The 26,631-nt window shown below is 59.8% G+C and overlaps 2 protein-coding genes across 3 annotated transcripts; one reads left to right on the plus strand and one right to left on the minus strand.

The window, feature by feature from the left end:
* The first annotated feature begins 1,323 nt into the window (after positions 1-1,323).
* On the plus strand, positions 1,324-10,181 carry ZNF687 (zinc finger protein 687). The gene is made up of 9 exons (XM_088535540.1): positions 1,324-1,340; positions 2,464-4,703; positions 6,320-6,498; positions 6,597-6,773; positions 7,795-7,957; positions 8,095-8,397; positions 8,748-8,860; positions 9,141-9,282; positions 9,705-10,181. Exons 2-9 carry the CDS (start codon positions 2,484-2,486, stop codon positions 10,179-10,181), a joined length of 3,774 nt encoding a protein of 1,257 aa, XP_088391666.1. The 5' UTR covers positions 1,324-1,340; positions 2,464-2,483.
* Positions 10,182-12,583: 2,402 nt separating this feature from the next.
* PI4KB (phosphatidylinositol 4-kinase beta) lies at positions 12,584-25,847 on the minus strand. 2 transcript variants are annotated; one of them, XM_088535385.1, is made up of 11 exons: positions 24,911-25,847; positions 19,023-19,067; positions 16,112-16,339; positions 15,470-15,697; positions 15,246-15,355; positions 14,687-14,791; positions 14,050-14,173; positions 13,700-13,965; positions 13,444-13,576; positions 12,850-12,970; positions 12,584-12,770 (listed from the first exon to the last, which is right to left on the minus strand). In XM_088535385.1, the coding sequence occupies exons 1-11, from the start codon at positions 25,817-25,819 to the stop codon at positions 12,589-12,591; spliced, it is 2,451 nt and encodes an 816-aa protein (XP_088391511.1). In that variant the 5' UTR covers positions 25,820-25,847; the 3' UTR covers positions 12,584-12,588. The 2 variants fall into 2 exon arrangements, with proteins under 2 accessions (XP_088391511.1, XP_010216963.2); XM_010218661.2 differs by lacking the exon at positions 19,023-19,067.
* Between the last annotated feature and the right edge of the window lie 784 nt (positions 25,848-26,631).

Raw genomic sequence — 26,631 nt, forward strand, 5'->3', positions numbered from 1 at the left:
GGCTTTTCCCCGGGTTTCCCGCTCGGTTTTCCCAAACGAGGCTGTTTCAGCCCGGCTGCTCCCAGCCTGACTCTCCCGTTTGGGTTTTTCCCATCAGGGAGGGGGATGTTTTTCCCTGCGGCCTCGGGGCGAAGGCCGGGCCTCGGCGCTCGCCTTCCCGACGGAAACGCGGCCGGAAGGCCTTGGCGGAGGACGCTCCTCCTCCCGGAGCGCCGGGCGGCTCCGGGCGGCTGCTCCGGTGGAAAATCGGGATCGGGGAGGCCCCGGAGCTCGGGGCTGAATAGCAGAGCCCTGTTTAGATGTTAATGCGGAGGGACGGGGCGGGCGCAGCACAATGGGAGCACAAAACACCCGCGTAATGGCAAAACACCCGCATAATGGCCGGGGATTTAATCCCCGGAGCAGGGGGGGAACAATGGGATGAAGCGGAGCCGTGTCCGGGCTTCCGGCCGCACCGTTCCCGCTTGCGGAAGAGCCGGTCGGGCGGCCGAAACGGAGGCGAGAAGGGGGGGACCTGCTGCAGCCCCTGCAAAGCGGCCGCTCCGGGGCCGGATCCCTCCTCCTGGCTCGGGATGCGGGAGGGAGGCGCGAGCTCCTTTCCTGGGAAAGCTGGAGCGGGACCGCGATGCCGCGCGGGAAGCGGCCGGGACAGGTGGAGGCCCCCGGTGGGAAAAGGAGAGGGGAATTTGCTCCGGATCCGGCCTCTCCGGTGGGATTGATGCCGGGATCCCTGCCCGCCAGCCCCTCGGGCTCTTCGACTCGCATTTAAGCGTCGCTCCGAAGTCGGAGGCAACTTTGGAGCTCGCGGCGCTGCCCTCCCTCCTCGGGGAAACGGGGCTCTGGGTGGACTTGAAGCAATTTCCCTGCTTAAAAAAGGAAGGAAACGGCGAGTCCCGAAGGCGGCATCTCCCGTCTTTTGTGCGGGATAATCCAACGTTAAGGTGATGGTGGGGCAGGATGCGGCGGGGGCAGCTTTGGAGCGCACCCACCTCCCCATTTCTAGGCTTTCCAAGAATGCCAGATTGGAGGAATCCCTGCAGATTTGGGGTCAAAAACCCGCTCGGAAGCCGCGTGCCGTCAGGTGGAGTTGGGCACTGGGTTATTTTATTAATTTCTCTCTTTTTCTCTCCTCCTGCAGCAGCCGTCACCGCCAGGCCTTTGGCCTTGGGATGTCACCGAGGAGGCACCGAGGATGTCACCGTCGCTGCCGCTCGTCTCGCCGCCCGGCGCTGCCATCGGGGCCCCCCGCACGTGAAACCTGAGGGCTCTCACCAGCCTTTTCTGCCCTTTTTTTGGCTTTTACGCCCGCTCGGCTCCATCGGGAAGCTCCTCTCCGGCAGGTCAGTGCCGCGCGCTCCCGCCAACGGCTCCGGAAACGCCGCCGGAGCAGCCGACGCTCCGGAGAGGCAGGACAGGGAGAGAAACCTCTGATGGTGGCAAAAAGCAGCTCTCGATCCTCCTGCTTAAAAGGAGGAGGCAAATTTGCTTCCTTCTGGGGAGGAAGAGCTGCCGTAGGAGCATTAATTCCCTGGATCTGCAAGGGAAGGGCTCTTTGGATGCACAAGAGGGGGTTTTAACGGTCCCCGCCGTTCCTTCTCCGACCTGCCTTATTCCAAAGCTCACTTGAATCCCTCCTGGCTGCCAGATGGCAGCTCTGGAACAGGACCGCAGCCGTTGGGATCTGCCTCCTTCCCCCCGGGAATTTCAAGCCTGGTGCTTTTCCTTCTGCTCCTTTCTGCTGGTGGCAGCTGCGATCGCTGCTGGAGGAGAGAGCTGCTTTTCTCACTCAGGGCTTTATTTATTTATTATTATTTTAATAAGATGGGACATACGTCTCAAAATCTTGTGGGAAGGAGTCATCCTGGCTGGATTTGCCCCCGGAGCAGGAGGATGGATGCCAGGGGAGAAGGGCCCCTTGGCGCTTGCAGTGCCGGGTCCCTTGGTCCCCTTGGGGTGACCTGAGTTAAAAATAAAGCCAGACTAAGCCTCGCAGCTAAGCTGTCTGCTGGGAAAACCACCGTGGTGCTCCCAGCCCTGCTTAGGGCCCGGAATAGCCGAATTGGAGCCTGGAGAGGGTTCCGCACGTGGAAAAAAGCCCGACCGGGATAGCCCCGAGGCTGCTTCCGAAGCCCGGCCTTGCTGGGAGCTGTCGCATCCCGCCGGGATCGGCGCCGCGAGCCGGGACGGCATCTCCCGGCTCCGGGGCCCTGGTTGCAGAGGGCTGGGATCCTGTGGGGAGTCAAATGATACCCAAACCCAAATGGAAAAAGGCAGAGGAGGATTGGGAGGCAGGAGGCCGCCCCCGTGGGAGGCAGGAGGCCGCCTCCGTGGGGCCGTGGGAGACAGGAGGCCGGGGCTGTGGGAGGCAGGAGGCCGCTGCCGTGGGGCCATAGGAGGAAGGAGGCCGCCTCCGCGGGGATTCGGAGGGCCGCAGGGCTGACGCTTCCCTCTGCCGTGCCGCAGGCTCTTCCGGATCCCCCACCATGGGTGACATGAAAACTCCCGACTTCGACGACCTCCTGGCGGCGTTCGACATTCCCGACATCGACGCCAACGAGGCCATCCACTCCGGGCACGAGGAGGCCGACGCTCACATCAAGCAGGTGCCCGGCGAGCCGGGGGCCGCCGACCACGTCCTGCCGCACGCCGACATCACCGCCGTGAGCGTCATCGTCAAGAACACGGTGTGCCCGGAGCAGCTCGACGCCTTGGACGGCCGCGGCAAGGACGGCCACGGCCTGGGGCCCCGCTTGCTGCAAAATGGCTTCGGCGCCGCCGACATGCCCCGCTCGCCCGCCGCCAGGTCCGTGGAGGCCGTGGCCTCCTCCAACGGCGAGTGCTGGGGGAAGGAGAAAGGCCCCAAGGCCCTGGATATCTTCTCCCATTTCAGCCCCGATGCCAACGAGGACGGCGGCGCCAACCTCATCGACAGGTCCCGGGAGTGCAAGGCCAAAGACAAAGCCCTGGCGGTGCCCTCGCTGTCCCCGTCCCCCACGCCGTCCCTGGACTGCAAGGAGCCCATGGGAGAGGGCGCGGAGAACCTGCCGCCGGCTTTTCCGCAGCCCTTTGAGAGCGGCCAGCCGGGGGCCGCCAACCCTTCTCCCGCGGCCGTTCCCTGCATCAAGAAGGAGGAATCCGACTCGGAAGAGGCCGCCCGGGAAGCCGGCCCCAAGGGCCTGGCCGCGGCGCTGGGCGGCAGCCCCTTGGAGCACCTCAAATCCGTCACCGTGCGCTACTCCGCGGGCGACTCTCCCATCGCCGCCTGGCCGGACCCCGGCCTCGCCGGCGGCCTCCCCGCGGGGAAGGCCTCCCCCGGCAGCCCCCGGGAGCCCTTCTTCAAGCCCCCGTCGCCGGCGGCGCCCAGCCCGGGGCTGCCGGCGTCTCCGAAGCGCCTGGACGCCGTCCCGCTCAAAGAGGAGCGCGAGGGCCTGGCGAAGGCCGTGGGAAGCCCGCAGAGCATGTCCAGCGCCGAGGAGGAGGAGGAGGGCGACGACAACAACGACTCCCCTTCCTCCAACTCCTCGCGGCCCCTCAAGGTGAGGATTAAAACCATCAAGACGTCTTGTGGCAGCATCACCAGGACTGTCACCAGGATCTCCTCGGATTCGGAGCCGGGCTCCGCCAAGGGGCCGCCGGAGCAGAGCCCCCAAGAGACCTCCCTGGAGGCTGCTGCTTATCCAGCCGCGGCGGAGAAGGAAGATGGAATGGGGCTGGATATCCCAAAGGAGAAACTGGAGCTCTCCAGCCCCTTGAAAGCCGTGGAGGGCCCCAAAATCGTCAGCGTCCAGCTGGGGAACGGCACGAAGATCAAGGGCACGGTGCTGCCCGTGTCCACCATCCAGAGCGCCAGCAGCGCCATGCTCATCGCGGCCAGCGTGGCCCAGCAGAAGTCCGTGGTGCTGCCGGGCAAGGCGGGCAAGGCCGTGGCCAAGAACATCCTCAACCTGGTGCCGCAGGCGCTGCCCAAGGCCGACGCGCGGAGCGCGGTGACGGCGGCCGCCGCGGTCCCCGCCGCGGCCAACCAGAAGGTCAACGGCACCACGGTGGTCATGGTGCAGCCGCAGAAGCCGTCGCCGACGCTCGCGGGCACCGTCATTTCCCGCAGCCAGTCGAGCCTGGTGGAGGCCTTCAACAAGATCCTCAACAGCAAGAACCTGCTGCCCACCTACAAGCCCAACCTGAACCCGCCGGCCGACGCCAGCCTCCTGCTGCCTCCCTTCGGCTACCGCTGCCTGGAATGCGGCGACTCCTTCGCCCTGGAGAAGAGCCTGGCCCGCCACTACGACCGGCGCAGCATGCGCATCGAGGTGACCTGCAACCACTGCACCAAGCGCCTCGTCTTCTTCAACAAGTGCAGCCTGCTCCTGCACGCCCGCGAGCACAAGGACAAGGGCCTGGTCATGCAGTGCTCGCACCTCGTCATGCGGCCCATCGCGCTGGACCAGATGATCGGGCAGCCCGACATCACCCCGCTGGTGTCGGTGGCCTCCTTCCCCGCCGGCAAGGTGGCCACGGTGGCCCAGGACGCCGTGGCCGCCGCCAACGGGGCGCAGGAGCTGCCCATCCTGCCCCTGAGCGGCGCCTCGGAGCAGAGCAGCTACAGCTGCTTCCGCTGCCTGGAGTGCAAGGAGCAGTGCAAGGACAAGGCCGGGCTGGCCGCGCACTTCCAGCAGGCAGGGACCACGGGGACCACGAGCAGCACGGTAAGGACACGGGGTGGCTGCCGGGAAAAGCCGCTCCCGGCTGCGCTGCGGCGTCCCCCTGCCGCCTTCCGGGTGCTTTCCAGCTGGAATGCTGGAAAACCGCTCGGCGGAGCTGGGAGCCGCAGCGCGGAGTGGCCGGGGGGGACGTAAAAACGCAGAATTGGGGACAACGAGGCCGTGGGGACAGCGGTGAAGGGCTGCAAACACAAGCGAGGTGGAGGGGTCTCCACTCCCCTCGGCGCAAGGTGACAACAGGACGGGGACGCGGAGCGGCCGCCGCGTCCCCTCTGCCACCCGCAAACGGAGGCCGCAGAAGCCGGGCTCTGTTTTCCCTCCTTTTCCAACCTTGAACCCTCCGCGTGCTCCTGCCACCGGCATCCGGCAGCCTTAAAGGATCGATGCCCGGGAGCGATGCCCTTCAGCAGGCAAGGAGAGAGAATAGGGATCCCGTTTTCAGGGAGAGAAAACGGGAGCCCTCCGACCCGGACGGCAGCCCCCGTTTGTCTCTCCTCACACCCAAAAGCAGCTCTCGGCCCTCGGCTTCCTCTGCAGAGCAGGAATTGGCCGTTTTCTGGTAACTCTGTTTGCTTTGAAGCTGCTCCGGCCAGGGCGCTGTTCAAATGCAGATATTCCGGGCTGCTTTCGCCAGGAGCGCCGGGATTCACATGCTGATGTGGATTGAGCCTGGCTGTCTGAGCCCCGGGAGAGGTGGAAAGGGCCAAAAGACATTTTTGGGACACAGCTGAAATCCAAGTCCCCCCAAAGGGCTGCTGTTGAGCTAGGAGTCTCTCCGAGTCCTAATCCATGGGGGAATCCTGCCCTGTCCGGCGTGACCTGCAGCCTCCTTGGAGCTGCTTGTGCTGGTGGCACCTCATGTCCCTCCTGCAGGTGCCTGAGGCTTTTCCAGGCATTCCCAGGACACGGGAAGCAGCGTTTGAATGTGCCAGCATCGAGTGCATCCCCTCTCCCAACATTGTGACTTCTTAAAAAAGAAGCCCAGAGACTTTGTTCCGCACAGGGAGATGTGGGAGCTGGAGCCGTGAGCAAAGCGCCCAGGCCCTTGGCAGTGGGACTGGAAGCCTGGAAAAGGCACCTTGTCCATGTGCAAAACCTGGAGAAGAGAAGGCTGAGAGGGGATCTAATCAGTGTCTAGAAGTACCTCAAGGGAGGGAGTGCAGAGGATGGTGCTGGTCTCTTTTCAGTGGTGGCCACTGATAGGACTAGAGGAAACGGCCCCAAACGGAAGCACCAAAAGTTCCACAGGAACTTAAGGAAAAATCCCTTCCCAGTGAGGGTGCCAGAGCCCTGGAACAGGCTGCCCAGAGAGGTTGTGGAGTCTCCTTCTCTGGAGATCTTCAAACCCGCTTGGCCGCAGCCCTGTGCCACGTGCTCTAGGTGACCCTGCGCGTGCAGGGGCTGGGCTGGATGATCCCTAGAGCTCCCTTCCAACCTTCAGCATTCCATGATCCTATGAAAACATCCCAGCAGCCCCCCGAGCTGCTGCCAGGCTAAAATGTGCCCTGGCAGCGACGCGCGGCCAACGGATTCGGGCTGGATGTCCCCGTTGGCCTCGCAGGGGCTCGGAGGTGCCCGCGCTGATGCTGCTCTCCCCGCAGGTGTGCACGACGTGTCCCATGATCATGTCCAACCGCTGCAGCTTCAACGCCCACCAGCGCATGCACAAGAACCGGCCGCCCCACGTGTGCCCCGAGTGCGGCGGCAACTTCCTGCTGGCCAACTTCGAGGCGCACCTCAAGGAGGCCTGTCTGCACTTCTCCCGGCGCGTGGGCTACAGGTAGGGAGCTCCGGCTTCCCGGGAGCGGGATGGGTGCCCGGGAGAAGGGAGCGCCCTTCCGGAGGCGCCGCCGCGCTCCCGCTCTGCTCCCTCTCCAGGTGCCCCAGCTGCGCCGTGGTGTTCGGCGGCGTCAACTCCATCAAGTCGCACATCCAGACGTCGCACTGCGAGGTGTTCCACAAGTGCCCCATCTGCCCCATGGCGTTCAAGTCGGCGCCCAGCGCCCACGCGCACGTCTACACGCAGCACCCCGGCTTCAGCAACCAGCAGTCCAAGTAAGGGCTCCGGGGCTTCCCGGCGGAGCGCGGCCTCCTTGGGGGGTTCTCCCGGGAAATGAGGGCACTGGAGCAGCGCTCTTATTGGGAGAGCTGGGCCTTTGAACCTGGAAAAAAGAACACTCTGGATCTGGAGAGCAGCTCTGCAGAGGGACCTGGGCGCTGTGGTGGGTGACAAGGTGACCATGAGGGAGCAGGTGCCCTCGTGGCCAGGAAGGCCAATGGGATCCTGGGCTGCGTTAAGGAGAGCGTCTGCAGCAGGTCCAGGGAGGGGATCCTGCCCCTCTGCTCAGCCCTGCTGAGGCCACATCTGCAGGATTGTGTCCAGTTCTGGGCTCCACAGGACAAGAGGGATGTGGAGCTGCTGGAGAGAGGCCAGCGCAGGGCTCCGAGGATGAGGAGGGGCCTGGAACATCTGCCCTGTGAGGAGAGGCTGAGGGAGCTGGGCCTGTTCAGCTGGAGAAGAGAAGGCTGAGAGGGACCTGAGCAGTGTCTAGAAGTACCTCAAGGGAGGCCGTGAGGAGGATGGGGCGGCCTCTTTGCACTGGTGGCCACCGACACAACTAGAGGAAACGGCCCCAGACGGAAGCACCAAAAGTTCCACAGGAACTTCAGGAAAAATCCCTTCCCAGTGAGGGTGCCAGAGCCCTGGAACAGGCTGCCCAGAGAGGTTGTGGAGTCTCCTTCTCTGGAGATCTTCAAACCCGCTTGGCCGCAGCCCTGTGCCACGTGCTCTAGGTGACCCTGCGTGTGCAGGGGCTGGGCTGGATGATCTCTAGAGGTCCCTTCCAACCTTGAGCATTTCATGATTCTATGATCTGATCCGCCTGCCTTGGCTGGGATGGTGCCAGAGCCCTGGAACAGGCTGCCCGGGCGGGTTGTGAAGTCTCCATCTGGGCGGCCGTGCCCACACAGGGGACAGGGACCGGGTGACATCCCCTCGCTCAGGGGGACCCTCCGGGGGTTCCTCGTTCCGGCCGCGGGTCCTCCTGACGTGGCTTTCCCTTCCCGGCTCCCGCAGGATGATTTACAAGTGTGCCATGTGCGACACGGTGTTCACCCACAAGCCCCTGCTCTCCTCCCACTTCGACCAGCATCTCCTCAACCAGCGGGTCAGCGTCTTCAAGTGTCCCGACTGCCCCTTGCTCTTCGCCCAGAAACGCACCATGTTGGAGCACCTCAAGGTGACACCGCGGCACCCGCCTCTCTCTTGGGTTCCTCTCTCCACCCTTGAAGAACCCAAGGGGATTTGGGGAACCAGGGCTGTCAGGGCGGTTGTGCTGGGAAAACCCGGATCAACATCCAACTCTTGTCTTTCCAGAACACTCATCAGCCGCAGAAGCCCAAGGAAGACCTGGTGAAGAAAGCGGCCGTCCTGCTCACGCCGAAGCAGGAGCCCGTGGAAACGCCCGTGTCCAAGATCTCCGAGGATTCCTCGTCCTCCACGGAGGAGGACGAGCCCCCCAGCTCCCCGGAGCTGCGCAAGACCAAGCGCAGCCGCTTCCAGCGCAAGACGGACCCCACGAGCAAGTCCAAGGGCAGCGGGTGGACGTGCGGCGTCTGCCACTCCTGGTTCCCGGAGCGCGACGAATACGTCTCGCACATGAAGAAGGATCACGGCAAGGTGAAGGGAAGGCCGGAGCCATGGGGAATGCGGGAAGGGAATAGCTACGGCCCAGAGCTGCAGGACTGGGTGCACGTGTGCTGCCTTGGGAGCACAGGCTGCCTCTGTCAGGGCGTTACTTGTCCCAGCTGTGAATTTAAGGGGCTATCGGGGTGCTGAGGTTTGGGGCCACCGAGGAGCAGGGATGGTACCTGGGGCTCAGCAAGGGCAGATGCTCCTAAAGGAGAGGAAAGCTGAGGCTGTGCGGAATTCACGTCCGTTCCGGAGCCGCCGCCGCCGCCTCCCCTGGAGCGCAGAGCCCCGTTCCCTGCTCCCGTGGCCCCCGCTCAGGCCCTGCCGGTTTCTTGCAGTCGGTGAAGAAGTTCCCGTGCCGCCTGTGCGAGCGCTCCTTCTGCTCCGCTCCCAGCCTCCGGAGACACGTGCGAGTGAACCACGAAGGGATCAAGCGCGTCTATCCCTGCCGGTACCCGCGCCGCCGCCGGGCTTCGCCTGGGAAAACGGGGCTTGTTTTTTAGTGGGGACTTGGCTTTCCCTCCACGAAGCTGCTGGGGATGGTGGAAGCCCAAGAGGGAGGGCAGAACAGCCGGGTCCTGTCTGCGAGGAGGGATTTAACTCGGGAACGGGAGGGAAGGGAGGCAGCGGGAGGGAAGGGCTTTATATCCCGTAGGGAAGGCCGGATGAGCCCTGGGATTTGGGGGTGCCAGAGCGTCCTTGCGGAGCGTCGCTTCACCCCTTTGCTCCAGGTACTGCACGGAGGGCAAGCGGACCTTCAGCAGCCGCCTCATCCTGGAGAAACACATCCAGGTGCGGCACGGGATCAAGGTGACCGACCAGACCAAGAGCCAAGAGGTCGTCATCGCCCGGATAGGGACCGGCCCCGCGCAGGTAGGAGCCTCGCGGGCGCTCGCCGAGGTCCATGCGGAGGTTTGGGATGGGGTTGAAGGCGGCTCCGCGATCCCGCAGCGATCCCGCAGCGTCCGGAGCCGGCGGCTCCCTCCCGCCGGGTGGATGCAGGCTCCATCCCAGCGGGATTTGCTGGGCCCTTCCAGGGCTCCATCGGTCCCGTCTGGCTGGACAAAGATGCGAAACTTGTGTCGCCTTCTCGGGGTGGCCCCAGAGCTGTCCCCAAGGACAAGGGACAAGGGGCCTGACGTGAGGGACACCGGCAGCCCCAGGCCATTGCCCCGCTCAGCCTATTCCCAGGCACAAGCCGCTTCCAGGAGCACGTGGGGAAGCTCCGGAGCGGTTTGTGCTCCCGCCCCGCCGGGAGCCGCCGGCATCCAGCTTTTCCCCCCGCTTTTCCGCAGGTGTCCGGCCGTAAGCGGAAGCTGTCGTCGGACGAGGGCGACTCGTGCAGCGAGGAGCCCGACAGCACCACGCCGCCCTCCAAGACGCCCAAGGGCGAGCGCAAGGCGCCCTTCCGCTGCCGCAAGTGCGGCTACGTGGCCAGCAGCGCGGCCGACTTCCAGGAGCACATCCCGCAGCACCGCACGGACGAGAGCTCCCACCAGTGCCGCGAGTGCGGCCTCTGCTTCACCTCGCAGGTGTCCCTCAACCGCCACCGCTTCATCACCCACAAGAAGAAGAAGGGGGCGGCCGAGGCGGAGGAGCCGGGGCCGCGCAGCCCCCTGGGCGCCGGCGGCGCGCCGCCCGCGCCGGACGGCAAGCTGTGCTGCAAGGTGTGCGGCCGCGGCTTCGACAGCCAGCTCAACCTCAAGACGCACTTCCGCACGCACGGCATGGCCTTCATCCGCGCGCGCCAGAACGCCAGCCCTGAGAACTAGCGCCCGCCCGCGGGGCGCGCGCCAACGGCTCCTCCATCGCGGAACGGCGCCGGGAAGAGCGAGACCAGGGCCCGGCTCGTGCCCGCCGCTCCGGCTCCCGTGCCCGGATCCGGTCGGCTCGGCCCCCTCCCCGGCTTGGGAGTGAGAACGGGGCAAACGGGAGATTTTTTGGCTGCCTTCTCGTCTTCTCCAGCCAAGGGCAGAGTCCGGACTCGCTGCCCTGCCCTCGGGGAGGGTGAAGAGGGAAGCAAAGGTTACTCCGGGGACCCGTGTGCCGGGCGGGAAGTCGCCTCCCGCCCGGGATGATGCCGGGAGATGGGAACCTCCCCGCCCCGGGCCGGCGTTTGCAACCGTAAGTCCTGGGCTCTTCCCATCTCGACTCCTGCGTCACCTGGACCTGGGGCTGCTGCTGGACACGCCGCTTCCCAAGGGGTGTCCCTGTATCCCGGGAACTGCGCTCTGCTCTGCCGGGAATCCCGCTGAGGCCGCGGCAGCCGCCGGGGTTTGCGGCTCTCGAGCCGGGCGGGAGAGACGTCTCCACCGCAGCCCCCAGGCGCCTGCAAGAGCCGCCGCCGCCGCCTCGTTTTTTGTTTCCTTCTTTCTTCACCTTTTTCCTGTCGCTTATTTCGTATTTTGCTGGGGCCGTGCGGAGGAAACTCGACCTTAATCCCTGGATTCCGCCTGCGCCGGCACCTCGGAACCAGCAGCGCCCGGCGGAGAGATCCCCGGATGCGGCGTCCCCGCACGGAGGTGAGAGGGCCGGGACTCCGGGGCGCTGCCGAGGGCGACGTTCCCGGTGGCTTTTCCCAACGGGAGCCGCTGCTGCCCGGGACGTTGCTCCCCCACGAGGACTCGGCCTTCGCGGCTCCCCCTCCTCCTCCTCGGCCATCCCATGGGGCAGGAGGAGCCCGAGAGCCTCCCTGGCCCTTTCCCCGCGCTCGGGGGAAACGAGGGTCAAAACCACCAACAAAAACCACCCGCAAAAGACACTTTCTCCTCGGTTTTGTTCGTTTAGCGCCTGTGCTTGGGGTAGGGTGTTCGTGTGAGTAATTATTTCAGTAACTTCACGGGGGGGCTCCTCCTCGTTTCATTGTGAATAACCTCTAACACGCCATATAAAGCTGTAACATACACTAAAGGTAACAAAAAAAAAACAAAACTACTGTCGTGATTTGGGTTTTGTTCTTTCCCCCCCGGCACCGTCGGGCGGGGGGAGCCGCTTTGCTGGATCCTGTAGGTTTTTTAAGTGCAAAAGGGGGGATTTTGCCCTCCTTCCCTGCAAGCAGAGGCCGGGGGGGCTGTTTGGAAAAGGAAAGGAGGGAAGAAGAGAAAAGCGAGCGGCTCCCCCGGGGCCGGGCCCGTGTAAATGCTGTTTCATAGCAGAGAAGCACCTAAAGTTTCTACGAGTTTTAGAAGAAGGAGACAAACCAAGTTGCTTTGTAATCTCTTGGGGTTCAAGCACTTCAGTGCCTTTAGCTCGACTTCTGCTCACATTTCGGGGGGAGGGATGGTTGTTTCGGGGGGGACGGGGGGTGTCCAGCCGATTATGCTACATGAAAAATACGGGCACTGCGAGAGGCTCTCAGGTATCCTTTATTCTTGTAGTAATAATGCAATTAAACTTCTAGTGGTTTCACCCCTGCTGTGCCCTGTGGTCCTTGCCTGGCCCTGCCTGTGTGTCCCGGGGAGGGGGGTCACCCCAGCCCCCCCTGCGCCCCGGGGGATACCAGCGGTTTAAAAGAATTTTCCTTATTTTTTTTTTTTTTTTTTTTTTTTTAATGCTACCTAATCAACAGGACGAAGGGTTAGTGCTAAACACAGAGACCCGGGAGGCTCCAGGCCTGGGTGGAAACGCGGCGCCCCCGGGCCCTGCGCTGCCCCCTCCGGCCCTCACCGTGGCCTCGGGGCTGCTCGAAGCCGCCCCGGCCCTGCCCCCTGCTGCGAAGGGAGGCGAGAAATTATTGCAAAAAGGGAGCAAAAAACCCGGCCCGGCGCGGGGGAGCGCGGGGTCCCGCGGCGAAACCGGGGCCAGAGGGAGGCCGAGGGGCTGCGAGAAAGAAACGGGGCCCATGGCGGGAGCTGGAGGCCGCAGGGAACACGCAGGGGACGAGGAGGAGGAGGAGGAGGAGGAGGAAGGCAGCAGCCCAGCCCTCCCCCAGGTCCACGGCCTAATACTGCGAGGCGGCGCCTCCACCACCACCGGTTACCACATGATCCTTTTTTGCTTCCATTTCTTTCCCAAGTGTTTTTTTTTTCCTCCTTCTCGTTTTGCTTTTTTTGTTGTTATTTTCGTTGTTTTTTTCTCTCTCTTTCGCGTCTATAACGTCTGCGACCCGAGGCCGGCGGGCGCCGCCGCGTCCCCGCCGCGGCCGGGGGAGGCGCAGCCGGGGGCCGGCGCGGGCGCCCCTCACATGATGCCGTTGGTGAGGTACTGGAAGCCGTCGTAGAGCTTGGTGGTGATGGAGCGCATGCTGCCGTCCACCATCTGCTCGATGAGCAGCTGCAGCTGCTCCTCCGTCATGTTCATGTGGAACCGCTCCTTGAGGTTGCGGATGGTGCTGGAGCCGTGGAAACAGGGCAGCTGCGACCCTGGCGCGGAGAGGGGAGGCCCGGATGAGGCCGGGGCGCCGCGCGCGGCTCCCGGCCGCCCTTCCGTGGCTGCCCTTACCTTGCTGCATGATCTCCACGATCTGCACCACTTTATCCATGTGCTTGCGCGCGGCGATGAGGCCCTGCAGCATCAGCATCTTGTAGTAGTTGAACATGTCCCCGTCCAGGCCGCCCATCACCTGCAAGACAAGGAAGGGACCTGAGCGCGGCCCGAGTGACAGAATCATGGAATTACAGAATGGAATGCTTAGGGTTGGAAGGGACCTCTAGAGATCATCTAGTCCAACCCCCTGCACACGCAGGGTCACCTAGAGCACGTGGCACAGGGCTGCGGCCAAGCGGGTTTGAAGATCTCCAGAGAAGGAGACTCCACAACCTCTCTGGGCAGCCTGTTCCAGGGCTCTGGCACCCTCACTGGGAAGAAATTTTTCCTTAAGTTCCTGTGGAATTTTTAGTGTTTCAGTTTCCGGCCATTTCCTCTAGTCCTATCAGTGGCCACCACTGAAAAAGCCGGAGTGTCACCTGCAAGGGGGTTATTGAGGGACTTCCACAGCTCCGAGTGCTCCTCATCCTGGGAAGCACCGAGAGGCGCCGCTGGCGTCACCCCCGGCTTCCCATCCAACCCCGGCTGGCGCGTCCCCGTGTCACTCACATCCACAAACTCCGTGGTGAGCTTGAAGGCGGACGTCTCGAAGCCCAGATTCCTCGGGGAGCTGGAGAGGATGAACCCGAAATCGATGTGGATGATGTGGCCGTCCGCGTCCAGCAAGATGTTGCCGTTGTGCCTGGGCGGGAGGAACTTTCCGTTAGGCCTCGCAAACTGTCGCGGGGAAGTCGGGCTGGAATCTCCCTGCTCCCGGGATCCCCGCGGGGACAAATCGCAGCCTCCTGGGCACACGGGGCCTCACCTGTCCTTGACCTGCAGCAGGTAACACACGAGGCAGTAGCCGGCGCAGCTCTGCACAAAGTTCCTCTGGGCGGTCAGGAAGGCTTCGGTCGTGTAATTGCCGTGTTCCTGCAGGAAATAATCCAGCAGCGAAAGCAGGGATTGCTTCTTCACTTGGTGGATGGACACGGCGTTCACGACCGGCTCAATCATGCCGCTGTCGGCGGAGATGACCAGGATTTTGTATGGCTTGATCCACAGGGGCACCCGCTCCTGCTCCCAGATGGACTAGGGGGAGAAAAGAGGGAATCCCTCAGGGCTTGGGACACCACGGAGGCTCCCTGGGGACGCCAGGGCCTCTCCCGGCCTCACCTGCAGCTGCTTGAGGACCTGGAAGGCCAGCAGCTCCTGCCGGAGGTCGTCCCCGCACTTGACGATGACGGAGAGCAGGCGCCAGGAGGGCAGGTGGCCGTAGGGAGACCCTTCCCTGATCCTCCTGCAACGGGATTGGGAGGGCAGCAGCAAATAATACAGGTTTTGGGTCATGAATGTGGGGCTAAGAAAGCCCAGGGCTACAGGCCAAGTCCCCGGGCAAACCGCAGAGCAGATGCCATCTAAGCCACGAGGCCTCTCAGAAGAGCAGAGGGAAATTAAGCCCGTTCTCTCCTTCAGTCCCCAGGTTCTCCATGAAAACCTGCACCCCCAAACTTACCCGGAGAAGCCCAGGGCGCCCTCCCTGTTGCTCAAGGAGAAACTTGGGAGTTGGAAATACAACCCCCAGGCCCGGGACACGGACGAGGTTACCTTGCGACGGGCCAGACTGCTCCGACATGGGACACGGCACTAAATATTACAGCTGGGGATTTTCCCACCCGTCTGCCTCCCTGCTCCCGTGTCCGAAGCCAACATTCCCTCCCACGGGATGGGCAGGGCCCGCGGACAAGGCCGGTTATTGAACGGATCTTCCCGGGCTCATTCCCGGCCTCTCCAGGGCCCCTTCCAGCCCTACCTCACTTTCTCCTGCCAAGGCTCCTTGAGGGCCACGGCGGACGGGTCCTCGGGATCCCTCCGGAACGCCGTGGGCGTGTGCGCAAGCTGCTCCGAGAGCCGCCGCCTGCAAGACACAATCCCAGAAGGGTTGAGGATGGATCCCTGGGGATCACCTAGTCCAGCCCCTGCTCCAGCAGGGACTCCCAGAGCAGAGGGTCCATCCAGGTGGGTTTGGAAGATCTCCGGAGAAGGAGCCTCCACAGCCTCCCTGGGCAGCCTGTGCCAGGGCTCTGGCACCCTCACACCAAGGAAGTTCTTCCTCACATGGACATGGAGCTGCCTGGGGTTCAGCTTGTCCCCGTTACCCCTTGTCCTGGCACCGGCCACCACCGAGGAGCGTTTGGCCCCCTCCTCCCTGCACTCTCCCTTCAGGTACTTGTTGATCAGACCCATCTCAGGGTCTTCTCCGGGCCCCGCTCGCTCCGTCCCTCCGCACACGGCGGCTGCTCCAGCCCCTCCGGCATCTCCGCGGCTCTGGACCGGGATGTCAGGCGGCTCCCGGGGCCGGCGCCGCTCACCTGATGTCTCCGGCCGCGATGAACACGGGCTCCCTGCTCTCCTGGCTGGTGATGCTGTCCACGGAGAACTGGGAGATGTTGTCACAGCTGTTGGTGTGCACCTCGGGCAGCTGCGAGGGGAGAGGCGCGTGAGCCGCCATCCCGCTCCCCAAAGGGAAGCGCCTTCCCGGCTCGAGGAAAAGCGCGGGCGCCGGGAGTATCCTCAGCGGATGGGCAGCGCTCACCTCCACCTGCAGCTCCACGATGTCGTCCACCGACCAGGCCTCGTCGTCGTTGTCATAGTTGGGGACGGTGCTGAAGCTGCCGGCGCGCTGCTCGTGCGTGATGCCGCACTCGGGCAGGTTCTCGGCCGAGCGCGTGCTCCGGATGCGGTTCTCGGGGATGCGCGCGGGCACATTCGCTGTGTCGAAATTGTCACATTCAAGCACTTCCACGTAGATTAAATAGGGAGCCTGGTGGGGTGGAAAACCAAGCGTCACACAAGCGGCTACGAGAGGCTCCCTGGCTTGGGATCAGGGTGCCCACAGGGAGCAGGGAGCAGCCTCCATCCTTGGAGACATCCCCTGGGTGAGCTGTTGTGGGCTCCCTGTTTGGGAAAAACGGGATTAGGAACTTAAGGAAAAATTTCTTCCCAGTGAGGGTGCCAGAGCCCTGGAACAGGCTGCCCAGAGAGGTTGTGGAGTCTCCTTCTCTGGAGATCTTCAAACCCCCTTGGCCGCAGCCCTGTGCCACGTGCTCTAGGTGACCCTGCGTGTGCAGGGGGCTGCACTGGATGATCCCTAGAGCTCCCTTCCAACCTCAACCATTCCATGATTCTATGATTATTGACCCGCGGGCATCCGGAGGGTGCCCCGGGGGGCTCTCACCTTGTCCTTGGAGTTGAGCACCACGGCCTGCGTGTGGGGCACGCGCACCACGTGGTGGTCGAAGGCGGCCGTGGGCAGCCACACGCGGGCGGGCAGCTTGTGGTTGAGCAGCGACAGCTCCGAGATGAGGCGCTGCGTCTTCTGCTCCTTGGTGGGCAGCGTGGCCAGGCGCTTCCCGATGGCCATGAGCGACTTGATGAACTCGCGCTCCGGAGCCAGCCGCACCGGCTGCAAGGGAAGGGAGGAAAAGGGGAGGGAAGCGGCACCGCGTCAAACGGGATCGGGAAAACCGGCGCCCTCCGAGAGCACCGGGATAAATCCTGCTTGGAAAAAGCCTCCACTTCTCACACGCGGATGATGCCTTGGGAAGCACCGTTCCCAAACGCCTCCTTCCTCCCGCAGAGCCTCCTCCTCCTCCCCAGTGTCCCCCCTGCTCCATCCAAATCCCTTTTCCAGCTGCTTTTCCAGCCTTGGCGGAGCCCAGCGCTCCTGCAGCCAGCAGAGGGAGCACGGCCCGGCCTCTCCCCCAGCCCCACGCTATATATTTATACGCGTATATATAAATTAAATGGGATCAACGAACAAATCACAGCTCGATTTTGCCATGGAAGATCATTCCAGCGCGGAATCAAACCTCATGCTGGGAGGGCACATGCACAAAGCGCCGGAGCGTGCAGAAAGGAAGCAGGAAAAGGCGCCGGGGAGGCCCGAAAGGCCCCGCGGCAGCAGAAAAGGGTGGAAAAAGAGGATACGGATCAGCGGAGCGTCCCCCGCGGGATGAGGAGGGATGGGAATTCGTTTGGATCTGTAGTCCACGTCCAAAACCCCTGCAGAACCCACTGCACGTGGTGCAATGGCTGCAAAAAGCACCAAGACCCTCCCCAGGTCGCTCTGCTCTTTCCAGCGCTTCTCCTGCCTCCTTCCAGCTCCTCTAAGGACCGTTTGCTCCCTGGAAAAAAAAAAAGGCGGATTGGGATAAACGGCCCCAAAATAGCCCCGTGCTGCCTGCTGGGTTTTCCGTGCGCCACTCGCTTCAGGGGGATAACTCCATCCGTTAGGATGTGCTGGGAATTTGGGATGGTGCCCAAGGGGAGAGGCAAGAAATTCCCAGGGTTCCGAGAGGAAAACGTCTCCCTTTTTGGGCCTGGATGGATCTGAGCATCGCAAGGAGAAACCAACCCTGCTTCCCGCGTGGGATTTGGATCTCTCCTTCTCCAAAGCTTTTCCCGGGCGCCAGCAGCTCCCTGCTCCGGTCCACGCTGCATTCCGGGTGAAAACTGGTGGTTTTCAGCTGCGGGCCACGTTCTTCCCTCATCCAACCCCCTCAAGGACCATTTTATTGGTGCCAATATGGACTTTTCCTTTCCCCCGCTGACTTCATGGATGGCACCTTGGGAAACAAGGCTCTCCAGTGGGATGCTCCCTAGTTTTACTCCATCCTCCTCTCGTGCCGGACCGCTCCTCACTTCCCAGATTTTCCAGGCTTCCTGCCCTTCCTTGGGATGTCGGGAGATGGTTGTGAGCCCAGCGGGTCCCGCTTTGCTCGTGCTCCATTAACCCTCCACAAACACGACCAGCCCAAGCTCAGAACCTGCCAGCACTGGGAAAATAACCCAGGATGTCCAAACCTGGGAGAAAAACTGTCCTGTCCAACCCAGAAAGGAAAAATGCACTAAAAAAGCAACCTGGGAAACCAATTCTGCACCTTGGCAGTGCTTAAAAACGGTGGAATCGGGATTAAAAACGGGGCCTGCAGCAGAGGGGACTTAAGGGGAAGAAGCTCCATGTTCTGGGCATGAAAATATATATATATATATATATGTACACACACACACACACACACACACACATGTGGATATGACTCTGCAGTCCACGTATATGCAGGGCATATATCTATATGACTACAGAGTCTGCAGCTTGCATAAAGGTGCAAAAAGTGTTAAAATTTTGGCGTGAAATTGAGGATGCAGAGGGGAGACTTGGGTCTGGGTATCAAAAACCTCTTTACAACCACGAGGATTCAGCAGGCAAAGCCGTTTGCGACGGATGCAGGACACATTGGGGTAACAAAGTGCATTTTTTGCATTAAATCGCCTTGCATTTTTTGCATTGAATTGCCTTGCTGCCTGTGGATTTGAGCATGGACTACATATGCAACATGGGGAGAAAAATCCGAACCCGCGTGCGCACACGGAGGGAGGAAAAATAAGGACACGAATGAGAAAGATGCTGCTGATTACAAGCGGGGAAAAATAAAAAATAAGGTTCATTTCGAAAGAAAAACGCTCCGAGAGGCAAACATTGGCTTTTTGATTGAAAGACTCAGCTCAACAGAGGGAAAATAAAGATTGGTGGGGGGAAAGAAAAAAAAAAAGCAAATTAAATCTCATCTGGCATAGAACTTTTAGGTCAAAATTCAAGGAAACAGCATTTCCTCTTTCATCCGGATTGATACAACACAAAAGTCAGGGAATTCTCTGACAAAATCCAGCAGCCAAAATCCAGGGCTTCCCCATCTCTGCAGGTGGGTTTGGAATGTGAGGGGCTCTCCGTTCCTGGCTGGTTTTGATGGATGAGGCCAAACCCTGGGGGCGTTTTGGGGGGTTTTGTGGTTTCTTGGAGCCGAATCGACCAAGCGGGAATCCCGCAAATCCCTCGGAGCGACTCGGAGGAGGCGACCGGGGCGCATGCGCCGGGCTGCGAAACGCTGGGCAAGCGGCTTGAAGCGAGGCGAAAAAATACCCGTGAAATCCACGAAACGGACACAAAAATCGTACGTTATGGGGCCGGTTTCATGTCAGAGCTGCTCGTGGGGCATTGCCGGGGGTTTAGTGGTGGAGGGCACAGAGGAAATGCTGCTGTGACAGGGCAGGCAGGCAGCCCAGCGCTAGCACGAAACGGGGCCACTTACGGAACAGAAGGACCGCTCGAGACTATCCGTGCTCGAGGAGAGCTCCTGGGAAAGGGACAAGAGGGCTCTTGTGGGTGAGTTGCCTTTCATTTCCCCCTTTTCTTCCTTGTTTTCCCTCTGGAGAAGGCGGGAGGAGGCCGACGGCTCCGGCTTTGCAATGAGCACGGTGGATTTTACCCCCCGGCTCCGGCTTTGCAATGAGCACGGTGGATTTTTCCCCCCGGCTCCGGCTTTGCAATGAGCACGGTGGATTTTTCCCCGTTTCGCTCCCTTTCTGCTCCTCGCTCACGTGGGATGTGGCCCCAAAGCACCGGGATTTCCCGGATCCGATGGATCTCCCCAGTTCCCGACAACTCCTCGGAGCTACCAAACACCCAGCAGGTTCCTGGGCCCATGGGGCTCACAGCAAAGCAACATTTTCTATTATTATACACCCAAAAAGCAAGATGTTTTCTCCCAACTTCCAGCCTTTTAAGTATTTTTCTAGCCCCAGAACACAACTAAAGCTGCAGCTCACCAAATGTTCTGATCATGCCCCAAAGCACTTATTTTCTCCCTTATTTTCTCCTCCCAACTTAGCCCTTTTTCCCCCTGCTCAATACAATCACCCCTTCCAAATGGCAACTTCCTTAAAGACTAAAAAAGACCCCCAACAATTCAACTATTTCTATAATGCAGGTGACGAGACTGAATGTGAAGGAGCAGAAAAATATTTTGCAGAAGTGGTTTTGCTCTAAAATCCAGCAAATTCCACCTAAAATAAGCAAAATTTTAGAAGCTCTCCCTCTCAAAGCAACATTTCCTCCACTGTAAAGCAAATCTAGCATTATTATCCAGCGTGATCATTAAATTATCCGTTGGAAACTGAACTGCACAGCGCCTGGGATTACCCAGTAATGAGATTTCCCTCTGCACTATGAAGCTGGAGAAGAGAATGGAGATTAAAGCACTGCCTGGCCATGGACTGGGAGGATAAATCCCATTCCTTCCATATCCCAGGGATAACTTTTTGGGCTGAAGGTGACACCAGACTCTTCCTAGTTGGATAATAAGGCGGTTCCAGGGATCTGGAGGCTGGATGAGCCAATGGGAATCTGGAAATGACCCCTGAGCTGACACGAACGGGGCAAATTCCGAGGGGATGAAAGGTGATGTTGGCACAATCTTTCTGATATTAAACACTAAGCATCATTTTAATAGCTTTTAAACAGATCAAAATGCAAGCAAATGCACTAATGAGAGGCCTGGGCAGCAAGAATAAGGAATAGGAAGAAAGGTTGGTCTGGGATGACAATAATAATGCTGATTGCTGGATGGATCAAAGGATTTTGAGGCCCTTAGAGGTTGACAAGGAGCATTTGGTGGGATACAAGGAACACCTGGGAAGGTGGTGGTAAAGGTAGGGAGGGGAGGATATAAGGATCACCTGGGAAGACTGAGGAGAAGGGAGGGAAATCCTGGATGGGGAAGGGGTGATGGGGCCTCTGGGTGGTTGTACCTGCTTCCCTCTCTGTTTTCCCACAAATAGTGCCCGGAAAAGGGACCTGACCTGGATGATAAGAGAAGCTCTAGGAGGTTGTTTGGCCTTGCGGGATGTGAGCCTCAAGCTCGAGAAGGAGGCTGGACAGGACCAATGGGAAACAACATAGACGGTAACGGAGCTCCGAGCTACACGGGATGAGGGAGGATGGGGAAGCTCTGGGGGCTTGGGAATACGTGGGAGGGATGGGGAGGCTCTGGAGGCTTGGGAATATGCGGGATGAGGGCGGCTGGGGAAGCTCTAGGGGCTCAGGAATACGTGGGATGAGGGCGGATGGGAAAGCTTTAGTTCCTGAAAAAAGCAGGAGAGAAGGGAGGATAAAAAGGGAAAACAGGACACTGAGCCTCAGAAGCTCCAGAAGATTGATACTTGGGAATGGAAATGTAGGAATAGGAGTTTAATCATTAGTAAACAAAAATAAAAGGAAATGTAGGAATAAGGAATAGGAAGAAAGGTTGGCCAGGGATGACAATAATAATGCTGATTGCTGCATGGATCAAAGGATTTTCTGAGGCTGACCCTTAGAGGTTAACAAGGAACATTTGGTGGGATACAAGGAACACCTGGGAAGGTGGTGGTAAAGGTGGGGAGGATATAAGGATCATCTGGGAAGATTGAGGAGAAGGGAGGGAAATCCTGGATGGGGAAGGGGTGATGGGGCCTCTGGGTGGTTGTGCCTGCTTCCCTGTTTTCCCACATGCAGCCAGTTAATTACTGTGGGGTTTTAGGAAGTGCTGATTAAAAGCCCCAGGCAGCACCTGAAAGTCCCACTCCAATTCCCTGTCCCTTTCCCATCTCCGGTTTTGGAGCTGGCGTTGGGAAGCATCCGCGTGCTCCAAAGTGTCGCTCGAGAACAGAGCACACGGCACCAAAACCATGTTAGTTTGTGGGGACTGAGGGCAGAGTTTCCAAATTCCTCCCAGATTTAGAAACCAACCTGTGTTTAAGTTCTGCACCTGGAAGATGTAAAATCCCCAACTTAGAGAAGAGAAATGGCTGTACATGGAGCAAGAGCAAGGAAGAAAGGCCTGGAAAGATGGGAGAAGAAAGGAACTCTTTGGCCATGGAGATGTCCAAGGAACCACTTGAATGTGTTTGAGCCCCCTGCAATGGGAATTCCCATCTCCAGGGGCATGAGGAGCATGAGACAAGATCCAGAGGCCCAAACAGAGGATCCTAGCAGCTCCAAGTGGCACTTGTGATGCCAACACTTAGGGTTTTATGGAAATAACCATCACGGATGAGTGATAACCGGGATAACCCACGGGAGAGGCTTGGAGAAGACCAGGACCGACCTCATCCTGGTGGGACCAACCCGTATGGCCAAGGGGAGCTCCCTTCCCAAATCCAAGACGCTGCCCACAGCACCTGCCTCTCCCCACAACTCCAGGCTCCAAAGATCGTCCCCTCCTGCCTCTCGGTGCCGTCACCGACGTCACGCGTGACCGTTGACCGGGCGATGCCACCCGCAGCAGGAAGGCAGCGGCGCCGGCGCAACCACGGCGCCGAAAACGAGTCCGGGCTGACGAAGGGGCAGGATCATCCACGGGCGGGCCGGGTTCCTCAACGCTCCGGGTGACAAGGAGCTTTGGGCGTTTAATACTCACGGGCAAAGCTGAAGGGCAAAGTGTATTTACGGCTCCCGGTCGCCGAACCCGCCGCTCCGCGCTCGGAAAACGCCTCCGTGGCGGCTACGTTCACCCCTTATCTCCTTGAGGATCTGCTTGAGAGTTTTATGGCTAAAATGCCTGTTCTTTTTTAGATATAAGGCTGTTTGGCACAAGTTTTGACTCCGTAAACACATCTGATAAAAATATCTTTGGGAAGCGTTGGAAAGGGCCTATCTCGCCTCATAGCAACCATAGCTCCACAGAAGGATTTTTGCTCTTACTATAAAACCGGAGCGGTATCCAGAGGATATTGAGTATTTTTGGATACTACGGATTGCAATATGATACTATGGGTTGCACTTGGTATCTCAAAGAGGGGAAAAAAGAAGGAAAAACAGAATGAGGGGATGCAGGGGACGCATGGAAGATGCTCCGGGCTTCATCGGACCGTGGTGCATCCGGCAGCGCTGCCGCGGGATCAACGGCTCCGAGGGCTCCCAGAAAGACAAATGGAGGGGAAACATGCAGGAAAACGCACGGGGAAAAGCAGGAAAATGACCCGGTGAGCAGAGCACCCTTGCCAGCATCACTGTAAGGGCAATTGGAGAGGTAAAAGGCCACGTCTCCACCCTGCCTGACGAAGGCAGGGCCCAAAGGAGGTTTTGATATGCAAAAGTCCAAGGTCTGCTGGGCAGAAAAGAGGGGAAAAACCCTCTAAAAACCCCCTATTCTCTAAAACTCGCAGCTTCCACATCCAGCAAGCAGTGCAAGCCTGAATTCCCCAAGCCCCTGGTGCAATTAGCAGCTTTCTCATTAAGTTTTTCTCCTGGAGCAGCTTGGCCGAGCGCTGCCCGCTCCGAAGCTTGCAAAGGAAGTGCCCGTGGTTTGTGCCCCTGCTCTCCGGGCCAGAAATGAAGGGTTTTCACCCAATTTAAGGTGCTGCCTGGTGGCGCACGAGCTCCTGCTCCCAGGAGAAACCTCCCTGCAAAAGGCTGCCCTGCTCCTCCAGGAAACCTTGCGGCTGGAAAACGGCCTCTGGAAAACAGGAGCTTCCCGGGGCTTGACGCGTTGCTGACAAATCCCCTCTTGTACCTGTGCACAAGTCACTAACGGGTCCCAAAATGGGTCCATAATGTTTTTGTTTGCATCGAGGGGCCTCATCGTGTCGTGCTGCAGGAGGGGAGCCCGTGCCAGGGGCTCCCAAAGGGCCTGGGCACAAAAAGAAGCTGCTTTTTAACAGCTAAACTCACTGTAACCTGATGCTCTGAGCTATCTGCTCCCCAGGGATTGGATTTTCAGGTGGAAAAATCCATGGGGGAGCAGCCTGGGCCTGTTTCCAGGCCAAAAAAAACAATAAAAACAGCAGGGAGAGGGATGCACCTTGGCTCTGCAGCAGGGAGGGTGGTAAAACACCATCCTAGGAACAACCACGAGGGGACAACATGCAAAATCCACCCGGAGGGATGCGAGGATCAGCGTGCCTCTGTGCTGCCCGAAGGGTGATGAAGGCAAAATAGTGAAAAAGAGGGGAGAAAAAGAAGGAAAATGCAATAAATACACCCCTGGCTTCTTTGAATTCTGGATGCATCTGCAGCAGAATATGAAGCAGCTAGTCCATAAAGCAGGGCCAGGCTGCAATGTCACCAAAACGTCACGTTAGCAACACGGGACAGCTGAAGAAATTGAGTATTTTACCCTTGACTGGGTGGCACGTGGCACTTTTCTTTGGAAAAACAGGGAGAAATAGAGCTGAACACTCAACAAATCAGGAATCCCCCCATTGGGGATTGGAAGGGAGCTCCCAGTTAATGGAAATTCAGGGGCCAGGGAAGTTGATGCAGCACCTTGAGTGTCTCCATTGCCGGGCACCTAAAGAGCCCGCGCGGCCGCCGGATCAAAATACATTTAACAGCTTGCCAAGAAAAACTATCCTCCATGCTGCTTCCATCTATAATTTATGTAAAGCTCCATTTTCCACGAGAGCAGCAGCTGCAGCCAGCGGAGCAGGGGGGCCCGGCGCGTCCCGCTCGCTGTCAGACCCATTTAATCTCTGTTTATTTTGGCACCGTATTTTTGCCCCATCATATTTTTATCCCTCTTCCCATGGGAAGAGGGCACCCTGCTCCGGAGCCTCAAATGCAGAGGGACTTTTCCACCTCCGAATCAGCCGCCCTGTTGCTCAAGCTGAACAAGTCAAGACAAGGAAGAAATGGGGTTTTCAGCACCGAGCAGACAGCTGCAGATTGCAACACCCCGACACCAACGCAGTTGCCCAAATCCAGTGGGAATTCAGCAATTTAGCAATCCGCCCATTTCTCCTAATCCACATTTTTGCCTTATCTGCAAAGCTATCCAGCAACCTCCCTTTCCCCCGGCACCAAGGAAATCTCCCTTCTCCATCTCCTTGGGGAAAGGCAGAGGGATCCCAGAGGGGCTCAGGCCCTGTCTGCAAGCTCCAGGGAGCGGGAATGCCGTGGATGTCGGGGCACAACCGCACGGAACAACGTACAGGGCCAAGCCACACGGTGACACGGCCGCCTGCAGCTACACCCCTTGGCGTGACCCTCCTCGGTGGGAATTTTGGCTGGGAGACAGAGGAAGCAAAACTTGGAGCCTTTGGAGGAGAAGGAGCATAAAAACTCCATACCAAAGGACATGAGATGAGCACAAACCACGCAAGCGCGTCCCGCTGGGCACCCCATCCCAGGCAGGCTGTTTTGGGAGCCCCCCAGCGTTACCTCTTCCTCGCTCTCCACTTTGGGATTGCTGGCCGTGCGCTTCAGGTTGCTGCTCAGGCTGATGCTGACGGTGGCATCCGACTTGGACCGCTGGTGAGTCCTTTTGGAAGGGGACAGCCCCATGTCGGGGGCCGAGCTCAGCGACGGCAGCTCCCTCTTCTTGTGGGCTGGCTTCAACTCGTCCGAGAGGATGAGTTTGCGCAGCTTGGTCCCGCGGGAGTGTCGCTGAGTGGAAATGTGCATGTCCGAGGAGTAGGCGCCCAGCAGCAGCGCGCACTGCAGCGAGAAGTCGATGCTCTGCCGGCAGCGGTGCACGATGTAGGGCTTGATGGCGTCGCCCACGTCCTCGTCCATGTGGATGTACATGTTGAGCAGCTGCGGCAGGTAGAAGTCCACGTCCTCGTTCCTAAAGCAGAACAACCTATTCCCGATGTAAGCCTGCACGCCGGGCTCCTTCGAGTTGTACAAGTATGAAATGGCCATGGAGATATCAAAGAGTTTGGATTCGAAGAGGCGCAGGAGCCAGGACTGCTTCGCCGAGTTATTCTTCTGCCGCCTCCGGGCGACTTTCACCGTGTTGGCCGTGCTCTCGTCCTCCTCCTGGATCCTCGAGGCCGCGTCGTCGTCCAAGCACTTGATCTCACAGGTTTCTCCGGCGTCTCCGTTGGGCAGATCCGCGGCGGCGCGCGGCGGCACGTCCGAGCCGTCCGAGGAAACGCCGCGCATCAGCTTGACCTTCTCCAGGACCTCCTCGCACGCCTTCTTGGCCACCTCGGGGTCGATGAGCGCCAGCTCGCCGACCCCTTCCGTGATGACGCTGAGGGACGTCCCGCCATTGCCCTGCGTCCCCGCGCCGGGCGCCGGATCCAAGCCTGTCCCTAGGGCCGGCTCTGCGGCGGGGTCTCCCATAGCAGTGGCGGCTCCGCGCGCTTCAGAGCTGCAAAGAGAGGAGCACAGGAAGGAGTGAGCGTCGCCCCGCAGCCTGGAAAAGCAGGAATTCCCTCCGGAATGAAGCGCAGGGGAGGCCTGGAGCTGAGAGGACGTTTTGGTGCAAAAACCCAAGGCCGGGCTAGGCAGGGAGGGGACCCGTGCGGCCACCGCGCGCGCCGAGGTCCCCCCGCCACCCGGCCACGCTGCGATCGAGCGGCATCTCGCAGCCGTTACACAAAATTTCCACTCGCCCCCCGTTGCCATGGCAATAAATAAATTAAAAAAATAAGAAGCGAGGGAGCCAAAAAGAGAGACGGAGCGCGAGCTGAATCCCCGGGTTGTTTTCCACAGGAGGCTGCCCGCCCTCCCGACGGGATGGAGGGGTCCTGGGTGCTCCTTCCTCGCTTGAGCATCCCCTGGGCTCAGTTTGACACATTTAAGGCTCTTTTGGCACCAGCATTGACATTAAGACTTCGAAGGTGGAATCTCCCGAGGGTCCCTGGCCACGCGCACCGCTCTGGAGCAAGCCCCAGACCTGCCCCACAACAACCTTCTTTTTGCCTTTTCCCCCCTCAAAGCGCAGACGCTGACACCCGGATTACGCAGCCCTCACCACCAATTAGCACTTAATGACTTTCTTTTTAAACAAAGCAGCTAAATTGAGGATTGAAAACGCATCCTGCTTTGCCGGCTTGATAGCAAAGCGTAGCTGGGTACCTCCGCATGTACCAAGTGCCAATAAAGAGGGTCGGCATGGAGCAAAATGGTCCTCTAAAAATAAAATAAGGGCC

This window comes from Tinamus guttatus, unplaced genomic scaffold, assembly GCF_059628265.1.
Source record: "Tinamus guttatus ecotype Peru unplaced genomic scaffold, ASM5962826v1 Tinamus_guttatus_pri_ptg000629l, whole genome shotgun sequence".
NCBI classification, from domain to species: domain Eukaryota; kingdom Metazoa; phylum Chordata; class Aves; order Tinamiformes; family Tinamidae; genus Tinamus; species Tinamus guttatus.